The sequence below is a fragment of the Carassius auratus genome, chromosome 3 (genome assembly GCF_003368295.1).
Source record: "Carassius auratus strain Wakin chromosome 3, ASM336829v1, whole genome shotgun sequence".
Lineage (NCBI taxonomy): Eukaryota > Metazoa > Chordata > Actinopteri > Cypriniformes > Cyprinidae > Carassius > Carassius auratus.
Window position 1 is genome coordinate 10,780,798 of NC_039245.1, and position 14,964 is coordinate 10,795,761.

The 14,964-nt window shown below is 37.8% G+C and overlaps 1 protein-coding gene across 2 annotated transcripts in view; it reads right to left on the bottom strand.

Annotated features, from left to right (window-relative positions):
• Positions 1 to 14,964, bottom strand: part of LOC113047713 (E3 ubiquitin-protein ligase SMURF2) — a 55,098-nt gene that overhangs the window by 18,389 nt on the left and 21,745 nt on the right. The window contains exons 2-7 of one of the 2 annotated variants that reach the window (XM_026209017.1): positions 12,284 to 12,322; positions 11,103 to 11,211; positions 6,810 to 6,943; positions 4,324 to 4,389; positions 2,604 to 2,688; positions 2,334 to 2,417 (exon numbers count right to left, since the gene is read on the bottom strand). In XM_026209017.1, coding sequence (XP_026064802.1) covers positions 2,334 to 2,417; positions 2,604 to 2,688; positions 4,324 to 4,389; positions 6,810 to 6,943; positions 11,103 to 11,211; positions 12,284 to 12,322 — 517 coding nt within the window. Of the gene's footprint in view, positions 1 to 2,333; positions 2,418 to 2,603; positions 2,689 to 4,323; positions 4,390 to 6,803; positions 6,944 to 11,102; positions 11,212 to 12,283; positions 12,323 to 14,964 lie in introns of both variants that reach the window. The other variant, XM_026209015.1, reaches the window with a different exon arrangement.

Below are 14,964 nucleotides of genomic sequence, written 5' to 3' on the forward strand. Positions count from 1 at the left end.
ACATGGCCATTTCCAAATTGTATGGACTTTGCTGGCAAAAAAAAAATATATATTAATAATAATAAATTAGACCAACCTAGGTTGGTCTGCTTGTCTTAACTGGTTTATAATGTTCTCCCAGACTTGCTTAGTTAGTGATTAGCTAGACAAACTAAAAAAAAAAAAAAAAAAATCCTTTAAAACACACCCACAGATCAGACTAAAGACCCGTTCACACCGGTAACAATAACTATAAAGATAACGATATTAGTATCCACACCAGCGAACGATATCGTCTGTTTATTCTAAGTGCACGTGCATCTGCCGCTTTAACTTCCCGAGCAGGATTGGTTCTGATTGGCTGTCAATGTTTTTATCGTTCATCAGAAAAAAAAACATTCTAAAAGTGATTCCAACGATATATAGTTGTAGTGTGGACTCTGCTATTCTTTAATATTGAGAACGATTTTTAGAACTATATCTTTATCGTTATCGCAAGCATGGCGTAAGCACCAAGCATGGTATAAGCACCAAGCATGGCGTGAACGGGCCTTAAGACCAGCAAGCCAGTCCTATCCAACAAAACCATGTCAAAACCATTGACCTGGACAGTAATTTAGGCAAGCCAAAATCCATTAATCCTACAAGACTTTATTTCAGTCTGCAAACCATTCACATCTCTAACAAAACTAGAAAAGAATACAAAAGTATATTTAAAAAACGTAAATAGATAAAATATATAAGTTGGTTTGCCGATCTTGGTTTAAAATTGTCTTTCAGTCTGGCTAAGCAAGTGTTTAGCTAGTCTACCAGCTTGACTATCTGAAAGAAAAAAAAAATCCCAAATTCCTCAAAAACCAGCCAACATTTAAAACTAGGACCAGCAAGTCATCTTAACCTTGTCCCTTCTATCCAACAGAACCACCTTGAAGTCAATGACCTGGACAGTAACTTAGGAAAGCCAAAATGGCATCTTTTTATTTCAGTCTGCAAACCATTTGCATCTCTAACAAAAAAAAACAAAAAATTCTGAAAACCATCTTAGGCTGGTTTATACTGTTGTTTTAGAAGGATCATGTAACAGTTTAGTTACAGATTCATATTAAAACAGCACAAAAAAGTATGAGCTGTGCAAGCCCAAGCACACACAATAGTGTGACCTTTTGGTGTGAGGTTCAAATCTCAGTTGTACAAAATGTACAGGTGCTTTGGATACTAAATGAATAATGTAACTGTGTCAGCGCACTGCAGTCCATGTAGACAAACACTGGCAAGCAAAGCCGCGAGAAGATGAGTGACTTTTAATGTGACAAAGTCAAAGACCTCTCCAAACAAGGGAGTGAATTTCTGTCCGACTCCGGCTGCCCAGGTTGACCGTGAGTGCTGTTATTGTGAAGTGAAAACATCTCAGCAGCTCAGCTGTGAAGCTCACCGAGCGAGGACAAAGTGCTGAATCATGTAGCTCATAAACACAGCCTGTACGCGCTTTCAATATTCCCTCAGTTCCACACGGTTTCAACACATCAGAGGTTCAAAACGGCCTTTGGAAACAACGTCAGTATGACAATGATGTTTTAAACAGCTTCCTTGGCTGTGAATTGTAATGCGTGCTGCACACTAGGACTAGTCAGCCAGTGTCGACACACAACCTCATTAACGTACTTATGGCTAAATTGAACCAAATCCCCACAGGTATACGGTAACGTAGGAAAGACTAGAAATATAGAGACTGTAAGAGTAGAAACAAGAGTTTATGGGTGCTTCTTAAACTATGGGCACTTTTTGCTCAGTATTTGGAATAAAATGGGGGCTTATTTTATTGCTAGCATTTTATGCAAAAATAAATAAACTGAACGAAAAAAAAAGTTTTCACACGTCTTCTATTTTTTTTTAGGTTTATTCATTGGTGTTGTAGACGCTGTCCTTGCTGTCATGGGATGAGTTTTCCAAATGTATCGTAAGTAGGTCGTAGAGACCAAAACGTTTGGGAAACACAGCCCAGACCAAATTTTTTCAAGATCTTCATCTTGAAAGCCATTTAGATATCTAACAAAGCTAAAAAAGAAAAAATACAATAAAGCAAATAACAAAAATAAAATAATAAATAAAATTACAATAAATAAAAACAACAAAATAATAAAATAAAACTGAACTGAATAAGTAAAATTTAAATAAACAAACAAATAAAAGTAAAAAGGAATAAAAAAAAACGGAGAAAAAAAAAACAAATAAACCAAATAAGTAAAATAAAACAAAAGTAAAATAAATAAATAAATACAAATAAATAAAATAAAATAGAAATAAAATCAAATAAAAAGTGGACTGGGACTACAACAAAGGAAACCTGATCCCACCTTGTAGGTCTTTCCCATTGGGTGCTGCGTGTGATATGATTCAGATACTGGATCCGGCCAGATGCAGTTCTCCTCTCCTCCCAGCTGCAGAAAGAACACAAAGAGACATTCATACAGACGAACAGACAGACACATGCACATCGCGCAGGAACAAACACAGGGGTTGGATAAGAACGTTGGCTGCTACCGTTCAGTATCTGCTAAAGATTAAACACTGTTTTATATTTAAGCACTCATTTATAGCTGCTTTTAAAGATTTGTTTCATGTACCCATCAGGCAGGTCATTGTCAAACAGACGACTGCAGTCCACCACTGGCCCTCCGGTGCCGATCCTGTCCCTGGACTGAAGACTCACTGTTGACAAATGCAAAAACACAGGCTGTTAGAGGGGTCCCATCTGTGCAAGGTTTTAGTGTCATGGAATGACAGAGACTATGTGACAGAAATGTCAAGATGAGTGACATGCATTGCACAGATATTTTGCATCGATAGTATGCATGTGTGTGTGTGTGTTATTCAAATGTTTTACAAAGGGATATATATATAGAGAGAGAGAGAAAGAAAAAAAACAATTAACCCATATTGTTAAATACAGATTTTTTTAATAATAATAAACATTGGCCGATATATCGGCCTTGGCGTTCATTTGTGCACTGTCATATTGATGTCATTTTTACTGAGTGCTGCATGCAAAATGGGTGTTACCTTGGCTTAAGCTGAAAAAATCTGATTCCCAATGCACACAAACTTGCCCTGCTGGTTACAGTGTTTACTTTCTTTTTGTTTATATATTTTAAAATATTTGTTTGTGAAAAATACTGTAATAGAATTATAGAATCAGGAAGTCGTCCTCTAAAGTATGTTTATTTTACACCTTTTATTTTTAATATAGGTCATTTTCAAATTAGAATAGAATAGAATAGAAGTTATAATTAAAATAATAAAAAAATATATATATCAGCTTTATGTCGGCCATCGGCCACCCTGCTCTCTAAGATATCGGCATCAGCTGTCAAAAAAACAATATCGGTCGTCCACTACACTATATTGTCAAATAAAAATTAAGAAAATGAGAACAAATAATCTAATTACGAGCAACAGCACAAATAAATACAACAGAGCAAAGATACAAATAAAATAAACAGTGCTTTTCAGGTTAAGTAGGTCTAACAGTTTTTAGGTACAGAAATTGAATAAAGTAATCAAATGTAAAATAACATTGCATATTTGACTGTAAACAGACGTTATAGATGAATCCTTATTAAAGTTACAAAAGCTATTCAATCAAGAGCAGTGAGTGTCCTTGTCTTTTGTTGTTTGATTAACATTAAGAATGTACTGTCAATTTAAGTCAAGGCACAGATCCAGAACGATACGGTTAGATTTTTTCCAGAGAACCGTTCCACCCCTAATACAAAAGGTGTGCAATGAGATACATTTAGGGTTAGGGGTTTGTTCAAAGTGTTTAGTATAAGCTATAGTAATAGTAAAGCTTGCCTTAGGGTTGAGGTTAATAACTACGTGCTTGCTTACATTCATGTGACTCAACAAAACACGTGACGCCAATCTTGATGTGACATGAAGACATGCAAACAAATAAGAGGGTTGTCTGAAACTCTTAACCATGAGAAAGCATTCATCTTCTGATGAAAGGCTGCTTGCAAAAACTGTGGTGTGGCTACGGGACATGAAACCCGGGGTGCAAAAGCATCACCACCAAAACTCTTTCTTGATGAAGGAACAATGCGGCTCTAAGAGCATGAAAGAAATTTGCAATGGAATAGCTAAACGCAACATATAAATCATACAGAATGAGTGCCTTTTTCCTCCTTTGGTCCCAACCGAGCAACATTTTTAAGGCGTCAAAGGTAAATGTGTGGGTTTAACCATCATTAATGACAAGCTTTGAAGCTGGTGTGACTCATGGGATAAAAGGCAGATGTGGCAAAGAGAGCGAATTACTCAAAACCCGCAAAGCTTGTGACTCACCTACTATCTGTCCCCTCACGGTATCGCTGTCATTGGGCCCCAACTTGTTCAGGTCCAAACGCTGATCTGTAAATGAACAAAAAAATGGTTGAGATAAAAAAGTTCACTTGAGATACCAAAGTGCCTGCGTGGCGTTTGTGTCATAACCTCTGACCTCCTCACTCTGCGAACCATCGGACACTTAGAAAAACGGCCTAAAATGCTCCATATTTCATGTGTTAGGTCACATACACTGCAGTGCACTGTGTGTGTGTGTGTGTGTATACACAGAGACTGCTTTATTCCTCTCAGACTGTAGATGTGCTGATAGGAGTGAGACGCTTCCAGAAACACGCTGGGGCTCTCTGTCATTGCCGGAAAGAGGGAGACAGGAATAACAAGTAGCCTGCAGACATTAGAGAGGCCACTATCTGTTCTCACTCACTCTCTCTCTCTCTCTCTCTCTCTCTGTCTCACACACACACACACACACACACACACACAGTCAGATCAGGATGCACAGCCAGACTAAACAGGGCTGGACACTCGATTCATATTTTAAACCCCTTCATATGGTCAAAGACCGGTGTAGATGATTTCTAAATACATTTACTATTATTTCACTATTATTTTAAAATACTATAATATACTAATAAAATTGTTTTACTACTGACAAATATTGACATTGTGCAGTTTTATAATTTTTTTATAATTAAAAATAAATCAATATTGGGCAATACCGATAAATGATATATTGATAGACTATATTTTTGTAAAGCTACTGTAAAATTACTGATTAACGTGGCAGATAAAAGCAGCTAATTTTATTTTATTTTTTACATCAACATTATACTACAGACGTACTACTTGCAGAACTTGTGGTAGGCCAGTTTCAAATCACATATCTGGCACACTGCCGTTGTCTTGTCCTCACTCAATGTAAAGTGCTCCCACACAGATGAGGTCTTCTGCATTTTTGGTCTTCTGCATCACTGCTCTTCCAGATAAACTGAATCATGACATTCATGACTTTCACTCATTGGCAGTTCATATTCAAGCACGAATGAGAACTGTTTCAAAGGGGACGCCAGGTGTTCATGGGAAAATAATAATAATATTTGAACCTCAATTTCAAACAGAATCCCAACCCACCGAACGAATATTCAAATAATCTGATATTATGGTCCAGCCCTAGTAATTAAAGCAACAAATAACAATTAAAACTGGACTAAACAGACATTGCTATCTGCTTTTTTTTGTATATCAGAAAAATTAAGAACATTAGCTGAAACAGATATAGACATCATCGAAACTTATAGAAATATACATTTATTGAATATGCAAATGCACTCTCTGCCAGCAGGAGGCGCTTTAGAAGAGGCAGAAATAGCGTTTTCCCTGGCTATGGCTGTAAACAATGCAGCGCTGCGCTCCTAAACGCTGCTTTATCAGGCATTATAGGAAATATGAAATGAAAATGACATCAAAACATTTCAGAAGACAATGGGTTCTCTTCAAAAAATATACATTTATATAAAACACCCATGGCGCATTTTGACTGTGAAACGTGCAGTGCTCATGTTTATTCAACAAAGTCAAAGCCTTTTGGAAAATCTATTTGTGTGTATGGGAAACCCTCTATTATTATTATTTTAATACATATAGAAATATATAAACACATTTAACAAGAAGAAGATTAAGAAAAATAGGTAGATGACATGTGCAAGAAAAATGAAGAGGAAGAGCAAAATCTGATATTTTTGTGAATTAATATTAATGATAAAAAAGCTAACAGTGACAGAGACCAAAATCATTTCCATTAAATAATAATTTCCAATTTAAGACCTTGATTGTTACTGACAGACTGAATGGGAGACGGAGAAAGAGAGAGAATGAAAAAAGACAGAGAAAGAATGATGGCAGAGAGACAGACGGGGTGCAACAGGAAATGGTGAACTGAATCACTTCCAGCTGTGGGAGCGGCTGTGGGTTTCCTGTGCTTATCCAGGACAGTGGTCACGCTGGAGGGTTTCTAGGGAAAGCCTGCTTTTAAAATCCCCTTAAAAAAATAAAATAAAGTGTGGGGCTGGAACGCAGCCAGACAGACTGTGACTGGGGGCCCTCAGGACCCTAAACATACGGACTTAGTTCACCACTGGTTCTTGTGTAGCTGACAGGAAAGTGATGCACAAATAACAGCACGTCTTTAACCTGAGACAGACAGTGGTCTTCAACCAAAGATAGATAGGTCTATATTATTACGTTTAAAAAGACTGTTGTTGTGTTTTACTTAAAAGTTGTCTATTCGACACACACAGCCATTACAGTACATACAGCCTCTCTGAGCCATTTACACACACACACACACACACACACACACAGAAGTACATTTAAAATGTGCCAGAGCCAGTTTTACACACAAGTTAGACCTGTGTTTTCTGAGCTAATTATACACACTAACAGACAGTTTCTGAGCCAATCACGCACAAATATACACCCACACTCACAGCCTGTGTCCTTGAGTCGGTTAATGGAGTTGGAGAGGAGTCGTACGCATCCCAGGAATCCCGCTCCCTGTTTCTTATGGATCTTCTTGTGGTTCCACACGCTGATGGTGATGGAGTCCGACTTCCCGATATACCTGAAGAAATAACAAGAGACGTCACTTCAAGTCAGATTTCTACATTTTCTATCATGTCTCAAACTCAGACCATACCGGTCTCGGAAGCCCATGGTGTTTGTGTAAAACATGTATTATGAAGCATGATTACACACAGCGGCTCAGAGGAGAAGAACTGTTTTAAATAGAGCAATGAGGACTTCATTAAAAAACAATGTAGACGGTAAAAATGATGCCAGAAGACGACAAAGAGGATAACAAGGAAGACGAAAGCACTGAAGATGATTATGAAGACAAGTAACTCTTCAGTAGGATGAAAAATACATACCAGAGGAAGAAGAAGAGGAAAAAAGAAGAGGAAGAGTAGAGAAAAACGACAAAGCAGCACAAGATGACAACAAAGAGGAAGTAGATGAAAATAGCAAATAGGAGAAAAAAGGGAAGAACAGGAAAAGACACGAAGATAAAGAGAAACAACAAAGATGAGGGGGGAAAAATAGGAAGATGGCAGACAAAGAAGAGGAAGAAGGGCAAGAAGATGACAAAAGTAGGTCAAAATGACATGAGGAAAAGGAAGTTGAGGAAGATGTTGTGGAAGAGGAAGACGACAAAGAAGTGAAAGAATAACAGAGGAGGTCGAGGTAGATGAAGAGGTAGAGGAAGTAGATGACAATGAGGAAGAAGAAAGAAAAAGAGGAAGATTAAAAAGAAAATCACGATGATTAAAGAGGAGGAAGTAGATGAAAATGAAGAAGAGCAAGAGGAAAAAGACAAATGAAGAGGACGTCAATAGAAAGAAGACCACAAAGAGGAGGAGGAAGATGATAATAAAGAAGAGCAAGATGTCAAAGTAGATTGAAAACAAAGAAGGCAGCGGTGAGGAAGAGGAAGTAGATTAAGAAGTAGGAAGAAACAAAATAAGAAGAACAGGAAGGACTAAGAGTGCAAAGAGAACTGGGTTTGTTTTCACTCCTTAACATATGCCTAGTTCTGTAGGGTTCTTTTAAACAGGGTGAAAACACCTGAACTCTTAATACCTTCAGCAAACCTAACAAAAGAAGTTCAAGAACTTCGAGCGATCCCACGCAGTTCTCTTGTTCCCTCACCACCGTATGCATTTCATCAAGTCCTACATAAAACTCAGCTGGTTTGTCTGAATGTTCTGGCATGGCGTTAGACAAAACAAACGATTCGCTTAAACTCTGGGAACAGAAACACCTCCAGAACTGGACATCAAAAGGAGCCAGGCTGTCAAAAAATGTCCAAGCAAAGTCTGAACGCTCTGTCAGCCTGCCAACGGGACAGAATCCCCGGGCAACAGTCCTTGTTTGGATGGAAAACCAATCGAAGAGGTAGAGGAGTAGAGAGAGAAAGGGCAGAAAAGGGGGCAGGATGAAAGAAACGAGAAGACTGAATACCAATGACTGCGTGGATGTTCTCACCAGAATGAGTCCAACCAAACCCAAACAATCAGTGTTGATCTGGAGAACATTTATCAACTGCCCACAGAGCCAAAAACCAGCTCATAGCAGCCCTTATACACAATACTTCAGAGAGCCTTTACGCCAATTTTTACTTTACCAGACGAGAGCTTGTCGCAACAAGTTACTCAACGGGACCAAAAGAAGACAGGACAAAACGAAAGCCAAGACAATATACCGAAACCTGCGCTGTCAAGTTAATTATGGTTTAGTGCATTTTTGGTTTCTCTGATAACCCTTCATCGAACCTCAGTGATTGTTTCTGAACTTTCCCAGGAAATACACCGATTCGGTAAATGGGTTAACAACAAATAGTTGTGACAACATATTCCTTTTAAATCTATGTGGGAAACTTTTACAAATGTAAATTTGGAAAAACCCTTTTGACCCAAACACTCGATTTAACATGTCTGAAAACATAGCCAAATATTCAAGATGCGTCAACGTACACATAACCTAAAGACAAACACACACTCATACTTGTGTGTTAAATAAAAAATGAAAAATAAAGACTCTTTCTTTGGTGTTTTATTTTATTGTTCTAAAATAGTAATAGTTTAAAGCAAAACCACTGCACTGAAGAACACAAGAAATAAGATCACTGCTATTAAAATTAATTATGACTTAATTTCTGAATTTTACCACCTCAAGACAGTTATACAACACTGACCGTTTGAAAATGTACTAATACTACTTTGAGGACTATGACTTCACGCCCCATCACAAACTGATTACAGTACACATAGATTTGTATGCTTTAGAAGAGCATAGAGCCTTTCTATATGGACAAAGCCATCAGATATAATTGGCATTGTTTTGTTTTTTGGTTATCAACCAGTGATTCGGTGTTATTCTTCACTATGCACATTAGGAGTTATCTTTCCGTCCAGCATGCAACCCTAGGAGGCTTTTAGTCCTGTCAGTCTTTCATCAGTAAATGATTTTGACATTCTGCTTGTCCTGACATTCAAGGAAAATAACGAAACTACCAAATAGCTCAATAACCTTTCAACAATGGCGATTTTTCAACTGCGTTCCCTGCCAACGAGGAGACAACCGAATCCCTGTGATGTGCATCATGGGAATCCTAGTTTTACGAACTTATGAGTTCAAAAGCACTTATTAAAACCCAGATGATGAACAGAAATCCCAAAGTATTTAGGATGTAGGGTTTAAGCTACATCTCCTTGGTTTCTATTCCCCACCCATTATTCCTGTCAGACGTGACATGTTTGGCTAACTCGAGAGCCGTCCGGGGGTCGAGGGTTAGTCTACGGTTGCCCTAGCAGCCAAATAAACGGAGACGTGTGCTTCCTTTAGCTGCCGACTGTCAGCTCAACATAAGATTGGGACAAGTATTGGAAATCTGCTGCCCTTCTTTTTTTTGTTTTTATATTTCCTAGCATTTTGGGTTTTTTAATGCTTTGTTTGCTTAAGTTTTGCTTTCGGTCTGTGGGAAAAACGACAAGCCTGCGCGGAGGGAAATATTCTATTTTTATTCCATGCTGTGAAATTGTTGATACTCGTAGTTTGAGATCAAATCTCTTTAAAAATGTAAATGAACCTAGAAGCATACGGTATAACGAAAGGATATGGGATTTTGCACCCATAGAAATAGTCCTGCACAGATAGAGCTGTTGACTCCAGAGAAGGTGACCTAAATCCTCAAAGCATGCTGGGAGCTTTACTGATGGGCTACACTGATCAAGAGATTGGAAGAAATCACACACCACCGGTTCAAGAAAACCCCCTGGGATTTTTGGAAAGTGCATGTTATTTTTAATGTATCATTATTTACACCCCGTCAAGCCATTCATGATTTCCTTTCTTTTGATGAACATCAAATTTTGAATGGAAATGAAAGATATGTTGAAAATTGGTAATTTTATTGTAGAGCTTAATCAAGGCAAAAAGCACCATAAAAGTGGTCAACACAGTGTTTGTTGGCGAGTTTCCCACCATCGCAGCATTCAAATCTCTACTGCGTAAATTCAAATATACTGTGTGACGTGTCATGCTTGGTTTGCATGTCAGTAATGTTTCCCGAGTGTCACATGCATAACATCCCAAAAGAGACTGGAGGTTGAGACTTGAAATACATTACACAACTCATATGAACAACTTCTATAGTGTGTTTTTCTTTTATGCTGCTTGCCTGAAAAGAAAAAGTAAAGTAAAATACAAAAAAAAAAAAAAAATTCACCATTCCCCTTTTTTTGGCATGGAAAGTCATTCTCCAAAATATCTCTTTTTCACAGAAGACAATATACAGATTTGAAAGAACAAAATGACAACAAAATAGTGATAATATTATTTAATCCATGTTATGGATGCATACTAGCTCGATTTGTTCGTTTTCTTTCTTTTTTTTGTTTTGTTTTAAACCCAGACTCAAGTGAACCACAATCCATAAGCACAAAACCAGGCTCAATCGCTCTCTGGGTGACTCACGCAGAAAAACGGCCAAAATGAACCCACACATAAGCGTCTAATGATACAGTCTGACACTCTTAAGCTCCAACTGAAAAGAAATACAGCAAAGCAAGCCAAGTCACTAAGACCAAACTGAACAGATGACCACGTGCTTCGAAATAAGATCTGCTTCTAAATGGTGGTCTTCTGGATTGTGGTATCTAAACATTACTGTCTCAGAGCCGGGATCAATGTTTGAATGCAGTCAGACCAGGAAGAGCTCTTACAGGTCATAGTGCTGGTTCCATTTGGGGTCCAGCGTGTTCCTCACTGTGTCTGTTGAGTGGCACTGCCCCGAACCGTCCACCACCACCTTAGCGAAGGGGTCTGGCAATCCTACAAAACACACAAACGCCGTTTACTCAGACTTCTGACCAGCAATTGAATCCAGCATTGAATACAAGATCACAGAGTTTATAATGTGGTTTGAAATTGATTTGAAACCTGAAACCTGCAAATGTTGCAGAGGAGTCAAAAAATATATAATACTCCAATTATTACAGATGGACCTATACCGGAAATGGTGACTATCAAGTAACTTGTTAGATTACGGTCATACACCCACACAATAATAATACTATTTACTGTGCATTCGGAAAGTATTAAGGTCCCTTCATTTGTTGTTACACATTTTGTTATAGCCGAATGATAAAATGCTTTAAATTAATTTTATTTTAATTGTTTGATTACAATGAACTTTTTGATTTTTATTGCCACCTAAGGCATTTTCATGGCAAAAACTGAGTTACAACAATACCATTTTTATCTTTTATGAGACATCTAGTTCTAATCTAATCTAAACAAATCTAATATTGGCCATGTATAGATGATCAGCCATTACAGAAGCACGGCCCAGAATTATAATATTAGTTTATCCCAAACAAACACATTATCCCCAAAAATCGTTTTTTTTTTTTTTTTTTTTACATATTTTGATGTTGTTTGTCTTCATCAATTCAATTGCAGGCTGAGCAGGAAGGGAAATATATGCATGCAGTGGATTGTATTCTTCATTTAACCACATACAGTCTGCTAAAACGCATCCCTCTGCCAGCATCACATTTTTGCTACTCTCTTTTTGACTCTCTCCTGCTTTTCATCAGTCTTGGCTTGTACACTGTCTGTCTCTCTTTGTTATCTATCTGTTCGGCGATTCAGATGTGGCTTGGTTGCTTGTGTTGGTCAGGGTAGAGAAAGTGAAGGCAGAGAAACCGAGAGGAGTATACATGCGTCTGTCTCCTCGAACTGACCCACATTTCTGCTGTCTCGTGGGGGAAGAGCACTTATCTCTCTCTGAACACTTTTAACTGCTGAAACACTGCTCTGAGATACACTGACAGGAATAGAGCGCTCTCACAGTCTGTAACCAGACACACTTTCTCAGTATTTATGAAGGTCGGGTACTTACGGAAGAAGTCTTTCTTCACCAGGTTCTTTGCGCAAAGAACTGCAGAGAGAAAAGAGCAAAAAAAATTAATTGTTACTTGGATATTTAGAAAAAAAAAAAAAACAGATTTCAAATAAGTTTTAAAACACAGTTGAGTCAGAATGCGATTTTTTTATGTACAACTTTTATTGCTTTCCAGTAAATCTCTCAAGATCCTTAAAAAAATATAAGATTTATTTAAATTAACCGGCTAATTCACCCCCCCCCCCTTAATTTCATACCCCTTTTTATTTAGTTAATAAAAAATAAGTATTATTTATGCTTTAAACGAGAGAGCAATTTACATTTAGGATAAGAACAATTAGCCTAATTCAAGACATATTCTCTGAAAACAAATACAGACTTAACATCTAGCGAAACATGCAATTTTGCTCATGTAAATGAAAGAAAATGACTAATTCAATGATTTTCTGCGGTGCACAAAATGAGTTCAGAGGGATTTAGGTCTCATAACGGCTGACAGCACAGTGATGCATAGATGTGTTTTTCATTTCCGAGTCTTGTATTTTTAGGATCTCGGCGTCAGAGAAAATGTTTAAATCCATAGCACGGCTCTTACGGCACTCAGCAGTCCCAGATCAAGCTCACAATGTATTAGAGATGCAAAGTACATAATAAAATAAATAACTAAACACCCTCTGATCCACATCCCATCCCACCGCTGACCTACATTCAGCTTAAAAACTAAAAAAAATGAGGTTCTTTTGACTTCAAACTGGCCTGAACAATCAGTTAACACAAGAAATTTCTGTTTAAACACTTTTTATGTTGGAGAACTTGTAGATAATTACAATGAGAAAAAAATGACAGACAGAGCAAGAAATGCCTGAAGAGGACAAAGATGGAAGAAGGGATGCTAAGCCAATAACCAACAGGGCATTTAAATGATAAAAGTGAATTTAAGCATAATAAACCATATTTAAAAAATTGAATTTTTGTGTTTTTTTTTTTTTTAGTTATTAAGAATAAATAAGCAGGAAATGTTAATCTAAATATAAACACGGGAAAATGAGCCTGAACAATAAGAATACAATATCAACAGATATATATGCAATATTGATCAATCAATAAACAAAAATACCAGGAATCACTAACACAAAACGAAAGAGAGACATAGAGAGATGCGTTATACAGAGAAAGAAAAAACACAAGGACAGACAGGTATTTGAGGGAGAGAGACCATAAACTAAAAAGGGAGGACAGACTGCACTCGAAAATGTGACGGCAAGAATGAAGGGCGACTAAAGAGCAGGAGGACAATGTTTGAGGTATTCACACAAAAAACTAAAGCTGTTCACTCCTCCAGATGGAAGAAAGAAAGCTGAGATGGTAGGAATAACTGGAATAATAACAGAGAAAATGTTCATGAGCAGGTGAGCTGCAGACTTCCTGGGAAACACCAGTACTGAGACCGCTACTGATTCTGTCTGCAGCACGACCACGGCTAACCCTCAACTCACACACATACAAAAAGATTTTATCAAACCAGTGTGTCAGGAAAAGCGCGGAGACTCGTATGCATGCAGGGTTGGGACAGTTGTAGCAGGTGATGATAGCGACCGTCCGAATCAAGAGACAGGAGGGAGATGGCGAGAGAAAGAGGAGAGGAAGGGATCGGATAAAAAGGAAACATGCTTGCTTCAGTCGAGGAAGAATTTCTCTCTGCAAACATCCCTGGGAATGTTTAACGTTCCAGTGAAACCCTCCTCATCATTCCACCATCTGGAATGCATCTCCCTCTCTCTCGGTGTATGGAAGTCTCTCTTCTGCTCTTCTAATAGGCTTGGAGTAGACACTTAAAGGAATTGCTAAAAATTCTCTTCACCCACAAGATTAAGATGAGTTTGTTTCCTCACAAAACTGGAGAAATGCAGAGTTACATCACTTGCTCACCAATGGATCCTCTGCAGTGAATGGGTGCCGTCAGAGTCCAAAAAGCTGATAAAACATCACAATAATCCACATGACTCCAGGTGATCAGTTAACATCCGGTCAAGTGAAATGCTGAATGTTTGTAAGAAACAAATCCATCAATGAGGCGTGACTTGAAACCGCTGCTTCCTGCTAAAATACAAGTCCTCTACCCATAACATTGCTTTCTCCAGTGAAAAACTCATCTCGTCTGAATCAGAAGAGAAAAATGCACAGACCAAGCACCATTTACAAGCAAAAACAGTCCAAAACTGATCTAAATATGCTGCTGCATTTTGATGTAAAAGGACAACAGGAAATTGATTTTTTCGCTGGAGGAAACATTATAATGGATCAAGGACTCATAATGTTTTTTTGATTTCTGTCTAACACAGCTTTAATTGATGGACAGGAGTCGTGTGGATTATCACAATGTTTTCACATGGAGCAATCGATGTAATGCAAAATGTTCTTGTGATTTCCAAGAGAAACAGGACGTTCAACAAGACAAATTAAGTACAATGCTAATTGATTGGAAAAGTGTATGCTACAAATTAAATAATAGAGAGCCTGTTAAAGGGGAGCAGTTAAACTGGGGATGTCATCTGCAAGGAAAGTCATTTAAAAGGTGGAGCAAGTTGCAATTAATTTTAGTGAAACGTTTAAAATTTCCTTTGAATAACCTGGACCAAAGTTTACAGTAAGACTGTGTATTAAATCAAATATGTAAA